Genomic DNA, 18,025 nt, shown 5'->3' with positions numbered 1-18,025 from the left:
CAACACATGGCTATGATGCTTGGACTTGGCCAGCATATTGCAAGCTTAGCTCCGATTCCTGCATCACAAGTGGTTGGACTAGATGGCCATCAGAATCCCCTCCAACTCTATAATCCTATGAAGTCAGGAAGCTCCCTGACCAGTTATATCAGGCATGAGGAACCTGTGGCATTCCAGATGTTGTTGCATGCCGGCTCCCCCTGGCCCCAATGAGCATGGCCAATGGACAAAGAGGGTGGGATTTATAGTCCAGCAACATCTGAAGAACCACAAGTTACCGTGCCTTGGATTGTATGATCTTGGGGAGAGGTGGAGGTTCTGCCCCAGAAATCCTAAAAGAAGATGGAGCAGGTGATCTCTTTAAGCATTTCTTAATGTTCCATCAGGATCCTCCCCCAACTGCGGAATTCCCTCAGGCTCTAGGAAAAGGGAAGATGGGACAACAAGGGCTCTCCATTGGCTCCACTGAAAATACTAGCAACTCTTGGCTCATCCTATCCTAATTTGTTCCATTCCAGTTGGTTATTACAATAAGAAGCAATGCCTGAACTTGCTACCTTCCTGCCCCATCCATTTTCCTTGTGTCTTTTTAGGCTGCAGGCTTGATGGCAAGGACTATCTTACCCCCTTGCTATCTGTAAGCTGCTCTAGAAGCCTTTTCTCCTGAAAAGTGGGATAAAACAGTTTAAATTAAATAATGCCCTGTCTCTATTCATCATTACAAAGTAGAAAACTTTCCACTTACCACTTTAGGGTCAAATGGAGGCGTGATCCTCTTACTGTACAAGTCGTCCCAGTTTATTGGACTGAAGAACACGTGGTTCTTTATCTCAAGCTGTGAAGAAAATGAATGTCACGCCATAAATTATTAGAACTTAAATGTTGGGCACATTCACTTGTATCTACTCACAAAAGCCTGTACGTTTAAATTTCCATGCATCCCCCCCCACCTCAAAAAACAAAACAGCACCACCATGGCCATCTCTCAGCTCATCTGAGATCTCTTAAGCACTTCCCTCCTGCAGGTGAACACAGCTTTCTGTAAACACAGTCAGCAATATGTATTTGCCTGCATATAATTTCCAAAAACAGTACATTAATCAAGAGAAAGCAGCAGCACCGACATACAAAATCAAGCGCTGCAATGTGGGCAAAGCAAGAAATGCATACGAAAATGTCGACATATTTTCAAGTATCATAGTATGCAATGAAAGCGATCACTAGCAGCCAATTAAATACTGCTAACTATGAAGGTTAGCAGTAGCCCTCTGTACCGAATGTGTTCTGATCTTATCCCCATACTGCTTCTACTCGTCCTTGGGTTTCCCCAGACATCCTTTTTATGGTGCATTCATGATGATTTGTGCTCATGATGGTATCAGGGCAGTTATACGTGGTCCTGCTTTCAAAAGCTTTGGTGTGTACATACTGGGTGGTATTCCGCTAAGTTTTTACTCAGAGTAGACCCATTGAAATTAATGGGCATAACTTAGCCATGTTCACTCATTTCAGTGGGTCTGCTGTAAGTAAAACTTAGTTGAATACCACTCATTGCTTCATTTTCAATCAGTGTATATCTTGTAAATACCTGCTGTGGTATAAAATGTCCCCATGTTTTTGGTCCCACTTTTCTTGCACCAAAGTGCAATAGTGCCCTTCCAGATAGCAATAATAGGGTAACATTGGAGGAACACTGCAAAACAACTAATATAGCAGAATGATATGTGAACAAGTCTGTATAAATCCACCACTAATGTACCGTTATTGTGCCCATGGCACGTTGCAGAATACATCCGCATTAAAAAAAAATACCAGTCTGGAGGACTTATTATCCTTGGAGTTATTATCACTGCTGCTAACAGGAATGGGAAAAGAATTTCAGTTCAGTTCACATTTAAAGGTGAACCTATTTCATTCACCCTTTCCAATGCACCCAAAGAATTCGCACTTCTACAAATTTTGCAGTGCAGTTCTCCAGCCAAAGTATGTGTGCAAAATATGAATATACTAGGGCAAAGCATGCATAAAAATGCATATATTAAGGAAAACAAGATACAAAATGCATTTTGGTTTGCAAAAATATTAGGAGAAATTCTACACAAATGTGTTAGAAATTCATGCTAAAATGCCAATTAATTTTCATGATGACTTTTTTTTAAATGTAAACTGATGTGAAAGACTGAACTTTATGATGGAAAATGAGAAATTGAGAGGAACCAAGACTGACAGATTCACCCACTGCTAGCTGCTAATACGAAACATTGATTACACAGCAGCAGCAGAGTCTCTAGTCCCCTAAAACGTAGAAATGACATGGTCACATCTTAGGGGTTTTGCAATCAATGCAAGGCATAAGGACAAAAATGAAGGATGTGGAGACAACCTGACAAGAGAGCAGCAAAGATGACAGGGGACAGTGCAGATCAGCCAATAACTGACACAGAAAATGGGAGGCTGCAGGTGTTTCAACAGGTGTTAAAATATTGCTCTCTCGGGGAAGGATGAAATTCTTAGTGAAAACAAGGAATGAGTAATGGTGACTAGCGCTCTAAACGTACAAAGTCTGTCTTGGCTCCCAGCCTCTTCTTCTGATCTTTATGGAGAAGTCCTTGCAGGATATCGCAAGCTGCTATGGTCTTGGTTCCTTGAATCTGAAGTGGCTTGTGCAGAATATTATCATACATCTGAGACACATCCCGGCTGTAAAACGGAGGCTGATAGGAGAGAAGTGGGAGGGGAGAAGAAGAAGGAGGAGAAAAGTCAAGTTGCATAAGCATGCATTGCAATATTGCAGAGACATCAAATTCATGCTAGTTGTTTTTTTTCTACAGTTCAACAGGAGAGCTAGGAAACAGAGGGGATAGTGCTTCTTAAATTTTTGTTTCATATACTACTGTGGAATGTTTCAGATAAATCCTCAGTTGCTTAGCAATGACTAAGCATGCAGTCCACAGCTTGCTCTGTTTTATTAACGCAACCTCAGTCTAACCTACACTCAAGCAAAAGGTAGCAAACACAGCTGGGAATCCTATAATTACGGTTCATATATGGTGCACCAATTTGTGACACTGTTTGCAACAGATTGCTACAAACACAAATCAACAGTCAGATACAGGGCAGTGTCAGCAGCTGCTGAACGGTCAACTTTTGTCCCCAGAACATAGCTATGCCTGGGCTAATTGAGCTAATTCCACTGGCACAGAGGAGTAAGGAGGAGCCAGGCTCGTGTCAATAGTGTAAGACTAGTGTGAGTTAGCATATGGCAAAATTCTGCTGGATCAAAGTCCAGCGTTCTGTTCCCACAAGTGCCTAAGGGAAGCTTGCAAGGATGACATGATTGCAATAGCCTCTCTCACGTGTGATTCCCAGCAACTGGTAGTTAGAGGCAGGCATATTGCACCTATGGGGTCACAAAGAGTCGGACACAACTAAACAACAACAACATATTGCATCTGATACTGGAGGCAATGTAGCCACCATAACCAGTAGCCATCAGAAGCCTGTGAATTTGTCTAAGTCCCTTTTCAAGCTGTCCAAGTTGGTGACCATCGCCACACCTTGTGGTAGCAAATTCCGTATTCAAACTTTGTTGTTTCTGTGCTTCCTGTGTCTCCCCAACATTCAGCTTCATTGAATGTCTCTGGATTATAGGGTTATTAAAGAGGCCGGGGGTGGGGGTGGAATGGGACTTCTTCCCAGAGAGCTGAAAGTGGCTTGAATTAGGGATCATTGTAAATGGGTATAAACACCTCTGCTTTTTGCATCTGGTTAAACAGGATGACAGCTTTTTCTGTTGCTCCAAACCACCTGTAAAAGCCGTTTGTCCCACTGTTGCCTGTGGTCTAAATCGGCTTGCCCACAGCTTAGGATTCTCTTTCAAACCACTTTCAGCACTTGAACTGTTGCCTGCAAAAGCAACGTCAGTTTTTGAAAGCTCACCAAGCCAAACAACATTTCGTAGAGAACAGCTCCAAGGCACCACCAGTCTACAGTTCTGTCATAGGGCTGTTTCTTCAGCACTTCTGGAGCCAAATACTGTGAAAGGACAAGAAGATTTAAAAACAGAGCACACCACCATGAAGTATCCCAGTAACTTTCCAGAAGCCACATAGGTAAGGTGAAAAAGGTAGAGGACCCCTCGATGGTTAAGTTGAGTCAAAGGCGTCTATGGGGTTGCGGAGCTCATCTCACTTTCAGACCAAAGGAGGCAGTGTTTATCCACAGACAGCTTTCCAGGTCATGTGGCCAGCAGGACTAAACTGCTTCTGGTGCAATGGGACACCGTGACGGAAGCCAGAGCACACGGAAACGCCATTTACCTTCCCGCCGCAGCGGTACCTATTTATCTACTTGCACTGAGGTGCTTTTGAACTGCTAGGTTGGCAGGAGCTGGGACAGAGCAACGGGAGCTCACCCCATCACAGGGATTTGAACCGCCGACCTTCCGATCAGCAAGCCCAAGAGGCTCAGTGGTTTAGACCACAGCGTCACATATGTATCCTTGATTGGTAGCCCAGCAACATCTGGAGGATTCAAGCTTCTTTATGTGACAGACTGTTGCCCTGTGTTTTTGTATGAAAACATACAACTCCCACCATCCCTGTCCATTGGCCACGCTGGCTGGGTTTGATGGGAGGCCAACAACATTTGTAGGGCCACAAGTTCCCTACCCCTGTTATAAAGATTAGTGCTTCTAAATTCTTACTGGAGTAGGGGGTAGGGAGGAAAAAGGATAGGAGAAATTCAACCCATCCAGTTTCAAGTTAAGTTGAACAACCCTTTTTTGTTTTTGCTGTGGCTTGTTAAAAGATTACCCAGCATGTTTTAAATGGGAGCATAGCCTCACACCTCCAATTCAGGCCTTAATTCATAGTTTTGACACTTTCAGCTCCTCCTAACAGAATTATAAGTTACTTCAGCTCATGATGTTCACTGTCCCTACAGAGTTCACACAACTGGCAGAGAAGAGAAGGGGACCAATTTGCAGCTTCAGATTCAGTACTTGGACTGTTGTTTGTTTTAGATTTAGAGCAGATGTCCTCTGTTAAGTTGTGGGTGAACATATCAGATGACATAGCGATTCTTCAAACAGCTCTTGTTTATTCACAGGCCAGAATAGAACTAAACTGAAGGGTTCAGCCAGCCTGCTTATATAGCGCTCCACTACAACGACACAGTAACCACTTTCTGTAACTATCCAATCACTGAACGTCACTTTCAATCCCTTATTTGCATATGTGGACCTGAGTGAAAACTATCTACAGTATCCCCCTGCTGGCCCAGGGTGAGAACTTCAGTACATAACATCTTCAACTTTTGGGGGCCAGGTAGCACATTAAGAAATGTAAGTAAGTGTCATGGGCACCACAGAATACCCATTTCACATATGGAAAAAGGGCAAACAATAAGCAAAACATCTACCCACACTCCAAAACAAACACAGATTAAAAAAAAAAACAACAGGCAGCAACCCCCAAACAAAAAGCACCTTCCAACAAACAGCCAACCCCCGAAAAACCAAAGCAGTCAAAACATCCTGCAACACCCCCCACAAAAAAATCAGGCAAAACAAATGAGCAAGCAGAAAACAGGCAATGCATCTCCATATGGGTCCCATAAGAGCATGGGTATCTGGCTGTTGCTTGCATTTCATTTTCCATCAATCCTACTATCACTTATTCTAAAAAAGGAAAAAAGAACGAACACCTAACCTCAATTAAAAAATAAATCACAACTTGAGAGGGGCAGAGGGCTTTGGCAGGCACCAAGGGGTGTCTGATAGTACCACAATGCCCATGACTAGTTTCGTGATCCCAGATTTAGAGAATTGCATTGTGTGTCATGGCACAACAACATCAGTAGGGGCTACTCCGTGTAAGCCTACAGGACTAAAAAGCCTACTCAGCTGGCACAATCCATTCTCAGTGGTGGTGCTCAGTTCCTTGGAAAAGTCAAAGCAGAGACAAAATCACCTATTGAAACACATAGACGTGTTTTCATAATCATACCTCTGGGGTGCCGCAGAAAGTAGATGTTGTTTCCTCTGGCTCCATTCCTTCTTTGCAAAGTCCAAAATCAGTCAGTACAACATGGCCCTAAAAGAAAAAGGAGAAATACTGAGCTCCTTAGGAAGCTGTATTCCATATTTTGCCACTTTTGCATTCCTATTTGACTTGTTTGTCCCAGTATAATTACAAAACTTTTCCTACCAACAAATAACAACTGAAGTAGATCACACAGTGATGTGCAGGAATCCATAAATACATACCTGACAATCCAAGAGAATATTTTCAGGTTTCAAGTCCCTAAAGAAAGGAGGAAAGAGAATAAGGGAGGTGGGAATATGGTGATTAAAATCTGGTGGGATTTCAGGGAATCCTCCTCGCCAGCTTCAAGTGCTTAGATGTATCTGTTAAAAGAATTACATCTTGCAGATTCCAAAAAGTCTCCAGAGTTACCTTTCACCAATGAAATTGGTTCTCTTATACACTTAACTTTATTTTCTAGCGTTCCTAGATCATCTGTTCATTGGCACAATTGTTTGGTCATTATGCCACACTTTTTAGTGCAGACATCCTGCTACTCTTCTAACCTTGAAGGGGCCGATAAAAAAAGTGATGGAAAATTGCACTGCTGTGTAAGACTCCAGCTCCCATCAGCCCATGCCAACATGGCCAGTTGCCAGGAATAATGGGAGCTGTAGTACAACAACAGGAGGGGTATAGGTTTCCCACCTCCCTGTTAAGTGGCTCTGGGGTGTGAAAGAAACACATTAGGACAAACAGGGAATGGTTAGTGATATGGAGGATTGCCTCTTGACCACTACTAATCTAGTTCATCAACTCTTTAGTGGCTGAGGTGGGGGGGTGGGGAGGTTGACATTCCAAACTATTCTTTTTTTTAAAAAAAAAGAAGAGTTAAAATTTTATCTTCTTTAAAGGCAACACTATTCTGGAAAAAAAACACTCCAACCTTAATGTATCACAGCAGCAGCAGCATTATTGAAATTGCTTCCTATGAAACATCTTAATATATCTTACTAAAGCTACCTGCTGTTATTGCAAAAATACTGTACCGGTAGATGATGTTCAGTGAATGGAGGTAGCCCACCGCACTGGCCATTTCAGCTGCGTAGAACCGGGCCCGAGGTTCACAGAAGCAACGTTCTCTTTGCAAATGGAAGAAGAGCTATGAACCAAGATGGGAGAATTTGAGGCTGGAGAAAACTTATTCCGTAAGTACCTCTATGCCTGAATCAAGAGACTTAACAGGTTGCTTATAACAGGGTTTTGGATTTGACACACTTTCCTCAGAAAACAGCTTCATTATTCCACACTCATGGAATACCAAGTATTCAGTATTCAACCCGATGCCCTATTCCTCGGCTATTTCAGGAACACAGCAACCTGGTGCCCTCCAGATGTTTTGAACCACAACTCTTCCCATCAGAGATGCGGTACAAGACATCTGGATGCACTGGGCTGGGGAAATTACGTAGCTTATATAAATTATGTAATTAATTACATACATTATGTTGTCATTATGTTGTTCTACACCATTCATTTCAGTGCAAATGGGGGGGGGGGAGAGAATGCAATCAGATGAATAAGTGACTACAAGCAATTTCTTCACCTGTTTCCATTTTCGTTGGAATTCTCTAACATCCCTCACTGTCCCTTTTCCCTTGTCTGTCATGTTTTGCTAAGATTGTAAGCCTGCCGACAGGGACTGCCTTATTTTGATTGTTTGTAAGATGCTTTGGGAGATACGGTATTTTGCCTGAAGAGTGCTGTACAAATGGTCTAAATGGATGAATAAGTAAGTAGTCCTAAGTTTGAAAAAGTTGAAGACCACAGGGGTACAGCGTATTAAATATGATAACTAGAACTGAACATATGCTGAATCATTCAGAAGACTTTTAATATTGCACCTATTCATGTTGAAGGTAAAGCCCAGAATGATAGCACTGACAGAACCCAATGCTCTGTGTGATGCAAAAAACTGACACTCACTCACCTCTCCTCCATTTACATAGTCCAGTACAAAGTATAGTTTCTCTTTGGTCTGGAAGGAATAGTGGAGCCCCACAAGGAAAGGATGTTTCACATTCTTCAGGAGCACATTGCGTTCTGCCATTATGTGATTTTGCTATGAAGAACCGAGACAGAGAGAGAGAGAGAGAAAGAGAGGGAGGGAGGGAGGAAGGGCTAAGTTCACAGATCAAGTTTTGTTTCGTTTCAAAATTAAATTCACTACAGTCACACACATATACATAAATGTCTTTAGCAAAGCCTAACAGCAACTTCAAGGGAAGGAGGAATTTTAAATGGATCTCTGGCATGGGAGGAAATGGTTACACCCCCTCCCTCCCCCCGAGCGAGAGCTGGGGTCCTAATTGGAGCCATGGATGGGATTTTCTGAAAATCTTGATGTTTAGCTTCTATACACCAATTTTATTTTTCTCATCCCCACCTTACTCTTTGATCTCAACAAGAAGAGTTTTGCTGGCTCCAACAAAAATGCAAAATATTCTCGTATATTATTTGCATTATTATACATACAATGCATACAACTGTATGAAAATGCTTATTATTCTACAAGGGCTGACTCTCATACATATTACAAGTATAATGTATGTATAATTTTGCATATAATTAGTCAGGCTTTAAAAAGAAAAATAAATGCATGGGTGCTCAGACATAAGCGGAAGCTCAATGAAGCACAGTCAGGTTGTGAATGTCAAATTTCGGTGTATAAACCCATTTGAAATGGATTCTTTTTCCATCCCTGAGACCCCCACAAGTGCAATTTATAGAGTAAAAGAAAGAAAGAAGAACAATTCATTCATCTACAAGGGACACATTTAGTGTTGTGCGCAGTTTGGCCCTCAGACCAATGTGATGCTGTTCACCAATGGCAGACCATGTTTTTGGGTTAGGATAGAGGCTGGATCTAGACACAAGCAAAAAACATTTCAGGAAAACGCATTGTAACGCGTTGTAAACCTCATAATGGGAAATAACGTTGCTGAAAGACAGAACTCCACAGCGCCATCTAGTGTCACAGTGTTACAATGCATTTTAAACACTTTTTTTTTTTAAAGAATGTAGCCGACTCCAGGGAGATGGCAAGTATAAAATAGCTTTCAAAGCCCAGAAATTATTCACCTGAAGAGCTATTAAGAGTTGTGCTCCTGCAGATATAGACACAGATAGAATCTCTCACGCACACACAGAGAGGGGGGCACGATATACAGAGCATAGGGAGAGAGTAATAAAACTCATTTGCTGAAAGTGCAAGTAGATTCCTTTGAAATGATACCTCTTTTTTCTTGAGAATAGATTTCTTCTGCAGAACTTTCACAGCATAGAACCTCCCGTCAGATTTGCGTTTTGCCAAAAGGACCTGAAGCAGGATTGAAAAACCGAGGGGGTAAGAGAAGTGTCCAGCTTTCATGTCCTTAACTAATTGGTCAGTGTTTTATGTTCACATTACAGTGGCATGCCAAGTTGGCAGCTGCACAATGTACAGGGCAGGGAGACTTTGCTTCCTCCATTGTGCCAATCAGCAGGCCCCATTCCTAGGAACAATTTGGTGTTGGTGTTGGGGTGAATCGATGCATAACTGAACATATTTTGGATTTCCAATAATCAAGAGCAGCAGCAGCTTATCACTAATTAATCCATTGCACACAGTAACTGCTCCCTACCTTAGGCACAAAAGTAAAATTGAAAAGAGAATGGCATTGAAACTTCTTAATACGACTTTCATTATTAAAATGGGCCCTTTAAAGGTACCACTGAGATGCTGTGAGAGAGCATGTCAGGCTAAGACTTGGGGAGTTCTAGTTCAAATGCTTGCCAAGCCATGATGGTCACTTAACAGGATGGTTGAGAAGATAAAGATGGGGACTAGGTTCAGAACCCTGAGTCCCTTGAAGGATCTGTTCTCCAGATTGCGTTCTAGCTCCTTACTTTAAGATGGCAAAAGGGAGCGGCAGACTAAAGAGCAGGAATAGCAATAACAAATGGGGAGGGGAAGAATCACATTGTGGGTACAAATGCTAGAATTTAGGGCACCGGTTCAAAAACACCAGAAGCCATGCATATGAAAGCAAAGTGGGAAAAGAAATGGGATGATGGTTGCCACGTGTCATTGACACAGTAATAAAAGTAAATAAATAAAATTCTTGCAAACTAGGCCACTTACTTTTCCAAAGCTACCTTTGCCAATTATCTTTAGGAAGTCAAAATCTGTTGGCTTGGCACTGTTAGAAAAAGGAAACAGAGTAAAACACACAAAGCTCTTTTCTTCAGTCAGCTAGATTCTCCCCACCGCAACCTTTCCTCAATTCTGTCATTCTGTCCTGGCAGATAAAGACACGGGATGGTAGTCAGCTAAGGTTTATTCAGAGTGGAGATTAATGGACCCAACTTAGTCATGTTCATTAATTTCAATAGGTCTATTCTGAGTAAACATCAGCTGACTACCACTACCGTTCTTACAGACATTCAACTCTTCATAACTACCGTAGATAACCTGCTATTCTCTTGGCATTGTTGTAGCTTAAGGTACATATTTTGGAAAACCAAGCAGAAAATAGGAGCAAAAGGTTCAGATACAAACACAGTAAAATAATCTCTCACATGGAAATGATAGAAAGGATATTTGGGTTAATGGCTATTATATTAGGGATTATCTGTATACACAAACCTGAAGCCCTCTTTGCTTCCAAACTTGAGTACCAGGGCTGAGGAATCTGTGACCCTCCAGATGTGGTTGGACTCCAACTCCCATCAACCCTGAAAATTTGCCAGGCTGGCTGGCAGCTGGTGGGAGCTGGGAGCGAAACAACAGCTGAAGGGCTGCAGCTACCCCACCCCTGCTGGAAATGCTAATTATTAGGAGTAGATGAGCATGAGGGATCGTAGCATGGATTCCAAAGCTGTCCTACTCTACACAAATCTGTTTCAGAGCTCCTAGAACTGTATCAACAACAACAGCAACAACAACATTTCTATCTGGCTCTTCCTTCCAAACAAATCCAAAACAACACTAGGGATGGGCAGAATATAGATCTCTGGGTGATCCATAGTTGATCACCAAATATTTTGGATTCCCAATTCTTTTAACAATAGGAGCTTTCCCCTAAATTAGTCCACTATAACAAAGAAATTTGAGGCTGGAGGGTATACCCAGAATGTGTGTGAAGGGCCCATCAGCTCAGTACTGCAAACAAATGTCTAGCCTAAAGTGCACCCAGATGTGCCCTCTTCCTCAATTCTATATGCATCTCTGTCCCTTGTCTCTAAGCCACTGTTTTGTACTTCGGTCCAGCTAGTGGATCTTGGGGTTCTAGGGGGAAAGCAAAGCAGATGTTCTCAAGCTTGATGCCCACCCTCCTTTGTAGGAGACAACTCGCAGCCAGAGAACGAAGGAGTGACTGGGGATCTCACAAGCCCAAGTTTCCCAAAGTATTAAAGCTGACCCACAATCTCTGGCCAAGAGTGTAGTTAGAGCTCTTCGTCTCTCCCCAGCAAAAGAAGATTGGCTTGTCTTGATGCTAAGGCTTTATATTCCATTGTTTGGGAGATGTATGTGCTGGGGTTACACAGCTTGTGGGGGTGGGCAACAGGAGGACAAATGCACTTTTAGGAGGATAAATAGATCACACAATTGTTGGGATAAGTGGGGATGTTTCCCTTGAGGCTCTGCTTTTGTTGCAGGAATGTCGTTGCAATAACCAACTGCATTCGATTTTCTTCACAGAAACACAGATTTCTTTTCCTTCACAGTTGGTACATCCATTGCTGTTGTGTGACTGCAATATAGTATGTCCCAAGCATCTACTGAGATAAGGGTTGTGACAAGAATAGTGAAAACAAGCAACATAGCTATACCCCATTCGATGCTGTTATGTAACCTTTATGAACAATATTGATTTGTTGCACACAATACAAATGTCTTAATTTGAGGAAGCACTTTTGTTTTAGTGACATTGCATTTTCCCAGCTCTCAAACCGCAATATATCATTGATGGAAATACTTGACACCCCCCTCCCCCAGCTAACAGTGGCACAGCTACCTGGAGTGCTGGTAGGAGTGGGGTTGCATGTATTTTGACCATATACTGGCTAGTGTCTGTGACGTCACCAACACGGTACGATAAAACTCCCACCACTACCCTGGCTTGCCTACAATCCAACACTTCGGTTTTGCAAACAGAAGTTGTGTTCAGGAGCTCCAGACACCCCAGAAGAGCAAATTAAGGAAAGTGAAGTAGAGTTTCATTGCATTTCTTAACCTTGCAAAATGTGTTGACTTTTGCATGCACTTACTTGGGGTTAGCAGAAGGTCCAAGGTTGATGTTGTCCGTTGGCGATGAAGGCTGAAAAATGACAGAAGTACAGAGCTGACGTTAGCTAAGACCGCCAGGGTTGATCAACAGTGTGAGAGAAGGTGGAGCTTTCTGGTACAGTAAATGCATACCAGCAAAGCCTACTCCAATGGATGAGGCTTTCCAGTCCCCCTCCCCGCAGACTCCCTTGAACAGGTAAGGAACTGAGCTGCTTAAAATTTTCCACCTTCATATTTGAACCCATCTAAATACATTTAAGAAAGAAGGTACCAGGACCTTACCTGGCTGTCACCTTGGCTTTTGGAACGGTCCATTAAGGTGGCAACCCTTTCAGCACTGTGAAAAACAAGACAACAGTCAGTTTCAGAGATGTAGAAAGCAGGGCAACTCTAGCCTCTGCCTCAACAGGGAGAGCCCTCAAGTCGCAGATGTTGTTCTAACTTAGAGGGATAAGTTGTCAGCCATAGGTGGAAAAATAACACCCAAGGGAGCTGTTTATTAAGTGTGTATTCTATCAAGCCCATAACTGAGATTTTATTATTACTGAATACAGATGATGTAGCCCGCCCATCTGACTGGCAAGACAGTGCGCAGGCAGGTAGGGTCTCAGCCGGCATACCAGATGGACACAGAATTAACCCCTCTCCTGTCTCCATTCAAGACAGTAAGAAACAAAACCCTCAGCAGCAAAATAGTTCTCTGTCCTCTTTCCTGCTTTTAGCACACAGTGGCTGGTACTGTAGATGCAATGTTTATGCATGCTGTGTTATTTCTGGTGCCATATCCCCATTCTAGGTGCCTTAATTAGGGGCCAAAGTCCACACAATGCCAGTGTCATTTTCAAAGTATAAAAGCAGCCCCTGGGAGCTGGCAAAATTGAATCAAGGGGAAGGTCCAACCCTTCTCTATCTGTAGTATTTTGCTGATCAAAGGCTACCTCCAAGTGGCAATTTGAACCCCTTATTAGTGGGTGGGAGACAGACATTCATATTGTACATTCCTTCCCTCCACCCCCCCCAAATAAGGAATATCAGCCAACAAAACCAGGTGAAACAAACTGTAGCACATGAATATAAACAATGTGAATATCCATCCCCCTTACTGATAGGCTGATAGGAAGAACACTCTTGCTATTAAAGCCCCAGGGGAAATCCTGACCATCAAGCTTCCCCTTCTACCGAGCAGGAAAGTTACAAGACAAAACCTTTTGACATTTAATACTCTGAGGCAGCCCAAACCCCTTCCCTTATTTTGTAAGTCCTACAGTTCCACAGAAGCCCCTTATTTCAAAGCATGCCGTGAATAGACATCACCGCTCAAAAGGATCTCATTTTGAAACATCTCATTTAGCAGTGTTACTTACATCTGCATGAGTAAAAGCCTTCATCTGAAGCAGAGTTGAGCAACAAAGCCATACTGAGCAACAAGTCCCAGTTTGTGCAAGAGATGCTTCCCTCTGCAACACACCCCGTGCCAGCCAGCTCAATTCACTGCTTATTGCTTGTGGGAGATTATGATCAGGCTCAGCTTTAAAGTGACAGTGACCCCCTAATAGAAAGAGCCTTATACTCACTAGGAACACAGTCTGGAACTGGAGGTCTTGATGGTCTGTTCTAACCTCTCTCGCCCGTGCTTTATGAGATCTACAGGAAAGGGAGGAGGAAAAAGTTAGCAAACTGTTCCACTGGCAGCAATCACAAGAAATACACACAGAGATACATTTGTTCTGAAGTGACCTTGCCCTTCTCATGCATCCACCCACAAAACAAAATAAGCAAACTTTATTGGAGTTAGGGAAGAGACTCGGTTGCTGCAAAAGGAAGCTTCTAACCTTATTCAGACAGGAGTGCAGAAGCAAAATTCGGAAACCAGCGAGTGATGCCCTGTAAACGACAGCCTCCCTTTCCAAGGATACTACTCGGGATTGTCCTGCCTTTCTGTGAGACACAGATCACAAGGCAGAGGAGCTGCCCCTTTGATACATCATACTTGGCACAAGCTCAGTCCCTCTCATTCAAAGCTTTCCAAGCATTTTACGAACATGCATTGCGCATCACAGCACAAGCACTATCCTCCTTTCTCAAAGGAGAATGCTGAAATGATTTGCCCAGGTCAGTGAGACATTCAGTAGACTTGTATAGATTTTGCTGCAATTGTTGTGGTTGTCTATTAAAGAGTGGTGAACAGAACTGGGCTGGCTTGTTTCGTTTTAGTGCATTAACACAACCTATTCACAGAAGCGAGGAAAGTTCCTATGCAAGTTAAATTTACCTTAAGAGTGAAATTGACTGGACCAGAAGTTTCTTCCAGTCCAATCAAGAAGCCTCACCAGGATAACCTAAAGGAAGCCATCTAGTTAAGAAAACTCGCCTTTTCTTCTACAATCACAGTTCCTCCCACCCTGCCATTATAGCTGCAGTTATATTGACAATGCTGGATCAAGGCCAATGTCACAGAAGGAGGAAGAGAGAGAGAAAAACATAAAAGCAGGCTTTTAAAAATCCCTCCCCTCCTATGTGCAAATATGCAATGGACAATGAAGAACCTGAAGGGTCACCAAACTGGATGACTTTAAAAGTGAATTAGACAAATTCGTGGAGAATAAAGCTACTATTACTGGCCACTAGTCATTTCTTCCTGGATCAAAGGAGCATGCCTCTGGATTCCAGCTGCTGAGAAAAATGAGTGAATGAGCGCTACTGCCCTTCTTTATTTTATAAAGTCCTTCTGTGTGAAATTTGCCTGGTCTTTTATTTTGTCTCTCCCAATAAAAGGACAGAACAGCACCTCAGAATATTTAACTAGTGAAACCTACTGTGGAATTTGTTTTGCCCACATTTTGTCATAATAAAGACAGCAATAAAATAAGACTGCTGGCCTGGTGCCCTGAGAAAGGAGCATGAAAACAAACTTATTCAGAAGACAGTTTTGCTATGGGAAAAACACAAAGAAACCCATTGCACTTTGACTCAAGAGCTTGAAGAATTAAAAAAAGGGTTCTTCTACTCCAGCATTCTGCTTGTAGCAATAACCAGCAACATGCCCTGGAACCTCAGGCAAGGCATGATATAATACCACACTCTATTTGCTCCCAGCATCAGTACACTGCAGCTAACCATGGAGGCCCCATTTGTCACTGACCATATTCAGTGACAGAACTAGCTTGAACTTGAAGTGGGAGAACTTGAAGATATGTCTCCCAACAAATGGAGATAGGGAAATATGACACCTTTAAAAACCTAGTATTGTGTGTGCATCATATTGTGTGTGCATCAATTCTCTGATCAATGAAAACTTAAATGGCACACAATGTATTCATGTTCTCTATCCATATGTACAGGCTGAGCATAAGTGAAGACAGGGGTGCCAACTTGAATAAAATATTGGGAGGAGGGCAGGTAAGCCCTGCCATGCATAATCAATCACAAGATGTGGTGCACAACCACCATTTGAATGGCAATGTCCATCAACTTGGGGGGAGTGGCCCCCTCAAATATTTTATTGGGGGCCTCAAAGGGACTTCGGCCCCTAGGAGTTGGCTCCTATGGGTGAAGATATAACTTAACTCCAAAAAAGGTCCTAAATGCATAGCTCCTCATGAGATTTCAAGGGGAACTGCCAACACTATCAACTTCCTTACAAAAAAAGCACATACCTTTCCCCCTTCTTTTTAATACAGACTGACATGGAAATGTGAAAATCTGAATTTAAGATTGGTAAATGAGAAGCTGAGAGAAACAAAAACTGACATATCCATACATCCCTACTTAAAGTATTTCAGTAGGAAAAGAACATAATGGAGACCGGTTACTTTCGTAACTTTAGCTTTTCACTCTTCAGCTTAAAAATTCATGTTTTGGGCATGGAGCCTGGGATTGCCTCAACCACAACAGATCTACTCTAGAATTTCCACCAGCAAAACTGAAGTTCTATCTAAATCTTAAGCACAGTTCATACATAAGAAAGCAGCTGATCCATCTTCGTTTATTTAAGGCCAGGCTAACTCTACCAACGAGTACGTGCTGTAAATAATGAGCCTCCTCCTCTGCAAGGAAGTGCTGGGTCAAGTGCAGAGAGATTGTTTAGAGAATCAGGATGAGATGTTTTGGAGGTGAAGAGGACAGCTTGACCCAAAGCTGCATCAATCTCTTAAGTTTCACTCCAGCTGCAACTTTACAGTGAATCATTTCACATGGAGTCCACTAAAGCCTCACTTTCCCAGACTGCTCTGGTCCACATCCATCTTTATTAGGATTCCATCCTGACTTGGATAAACTTCACGTTCATCACCAACTGTCCTCCTACAATGTAGCTGTGATCCAGCCTAGGGATAGGCAAATTAGTCAATTTCAGTTTCTCTCAACATCTCATTTCTCTAATCTTAAACTGAGTTATGTACATTTCCACAGAAATTTGCCACGGTTAAAAGAAAATCACAAGAATGTCAACTTTTTTTTTACTGTGAATCTCCCCTAATGAACACATATGTTCTCTAATACACTAATATTAATGCATACTTTTCCATCTTGATCACTGAGATCCTCTGATGGGGCACTACTTGCAGTTCCCCACTCTTAATAATGGCGGAAAGAACCTCAGGGGAGTAAGCGATTGGCAGGAATAATTCTTTCATTGTTTTAGACATCTCCAAAAAAATGCTGTCATTCAGACAGGACTCTGCAATGAGAATTTCTTTTCACCAGCCAATAATTACTGATGTTTTTATTGCGCTTATTGCAATTTTGTAAGATGCGCACCGCCTTGCTGTATCCTCTATCCAGGCAAGCTGGATCAGAGTTCAAGGATACATTCCAGTTAGGGAATCAGAGTTCAAGGATACATTCCAGTTAGGGGAAAAACCACTCAAGGAGGGTGCAGCTCAGGGCCCGTGTGAGAGCTGTGATTTGGGGAGAGTGGGAGTGAGTGAGGAGCAGTGGCGTAGCGTGGGTTGTCAGCACCCGGGGCAAGGCAAGTAATTTGCACCCCCTAACCCGTGGATTTGCGCCCCTAACCCGTGGATTTGTGCCCCCTAACCCTAACCCCCAGATGTTGCACCCGGTGCGGCCGGCCCCCCCTGCACCCCCCACGCTACGCCACTGGTGAGGAGTGAGAAAGAAGAGTAGCCAAGGATATGTCTCCAGGGCTAGAGTGCACTAGAGGGATGTATTTAGCCCCTGGGCAAAAATCTCCCCACCCCTGTTCCCCACTGACACTCACCATGGTTTGAGAGTCCTACCTGGAGATTCTGGGAACCTGGGATCATTTGCAAGCAACACATGTGCTCTACCCTGAACCACAGAGCCCCGCCCTAGAGATCATGTGGGATCTCTAATTGGAAAATCTTCCTATGCAAATTACAGTAATCTCCACCAGAAAATTTACTGAGTGGTCTAATGTTGCAGGTTCGTTTCATGTGCATTCAGTAAACCAAACTGACAACTTTGAAATTGCCAAGCTTGCCTAATACAGTGGTACCTTGGGTTACAGACGCTTCAGGTTACAGACTCCGCTAACCCAGAAATAGTACCTCGGGTTAAGAATTTTGTTTCAGGGTGAGAACAGAAATCGTGCTCCGGTGGCAGCAGGAGGCCCAATTAGCTAAAGTGGTGCTTCAGGTTAAGAACAGTTTAGGGTTAAGAACGGACCTCCAGAATGAATTAAGTTCTT

At 42.9% G+C, this 18,025-nt stretch overlaps 1 protein-coding gene across 12 annotated transcripts in view; it reads right to left on the bottom strand.

Annotated features, from left to right (window-relative positions):
• Nucleotides 1-18,025, bottom strand: part of SGK2 (serum/glucocorticoid regulated kinase 2) — a 33,975-nt gene that overhangs the window by 2,443 nt on the left and 13,507 nt on the right. For 10 of the 12 annotated variants that reach the window (XM_028734948.2, XM_077929237.1, XM_028734950.2 and 7 more), the window contains 12 exons: nucleotides 13,932-14,001; nucleotides 12,640-12,694; nucleotides 12,339-12,388; nucleotides 10,210-10,267; nucleotides 9,322-9,405; nucleotides 8,017-8,148; nucleotides 7,076-7,188; nucleotides 6,269-6,305; nucleotides 6,009-6,095; nucleotides 3,940-4,035; nucleotides 2,559-2,714; nucleotides 746-835 (listed from right to left, as the gene is read on the bottom strand). In XM_028734948.2, the coding sequence (XP_028590781.2) occupies nucleotides 746-835; nucleotides 2,559-2,714; nucleotides 3,940-4,035; nucleotides 6,009-6,095; nucleotides 6,269-6,305; nucleotides 7,076-7,188; nucleotides 8,017-8,148; nucleotides 9,322-9,405; nucleotides 10,210-10,267; nucleotides 12,339-12,388; nucleotides 12,640-12,694; nucleotides 13,932-14,001 (1,028 nt within the window). Of the gene's footprint in view, nucleotides 1-745; nucleotides 836-2,558; nucleotides 2,715-3,939; nucleotides 4,036-6,008; nucleotides 6,096-6,268; nucleotides 6,306-7,075; nucleotides 7,189-8,016; nucleotides 8,149-9,321; nucleotides 9,406-10,209; nucleotides 10,268-12,338; nucleotides 12,389-12,639; nucleotides 12,695-13,721; nucleotides 13,870-13,931; nucleotides 14,002-18,025 lie in introns of those variants that run through there. The other 2 variants (XM_028734951.2, XM_077929232.1) reach the window with 2 other exon arrangements.

The sequence above is a fragment of the Podarcis muralis genome, chromosome 5, assembly GCF_964188315.1.
Source record: "Podarcis muralis chromosome 5, rPodMur119.hap1.1, whole genome shotgun sequence".
NCBI classification, from domain to species: Eukaryota; Metazoa; Chordata; class Lepidosauria; order Squamata; family Lacertidae; genus Podarcis; species Podarcis muralis.
This window is presented reverse-complemented; position numbering and strand designations above follow the sequence as displayed.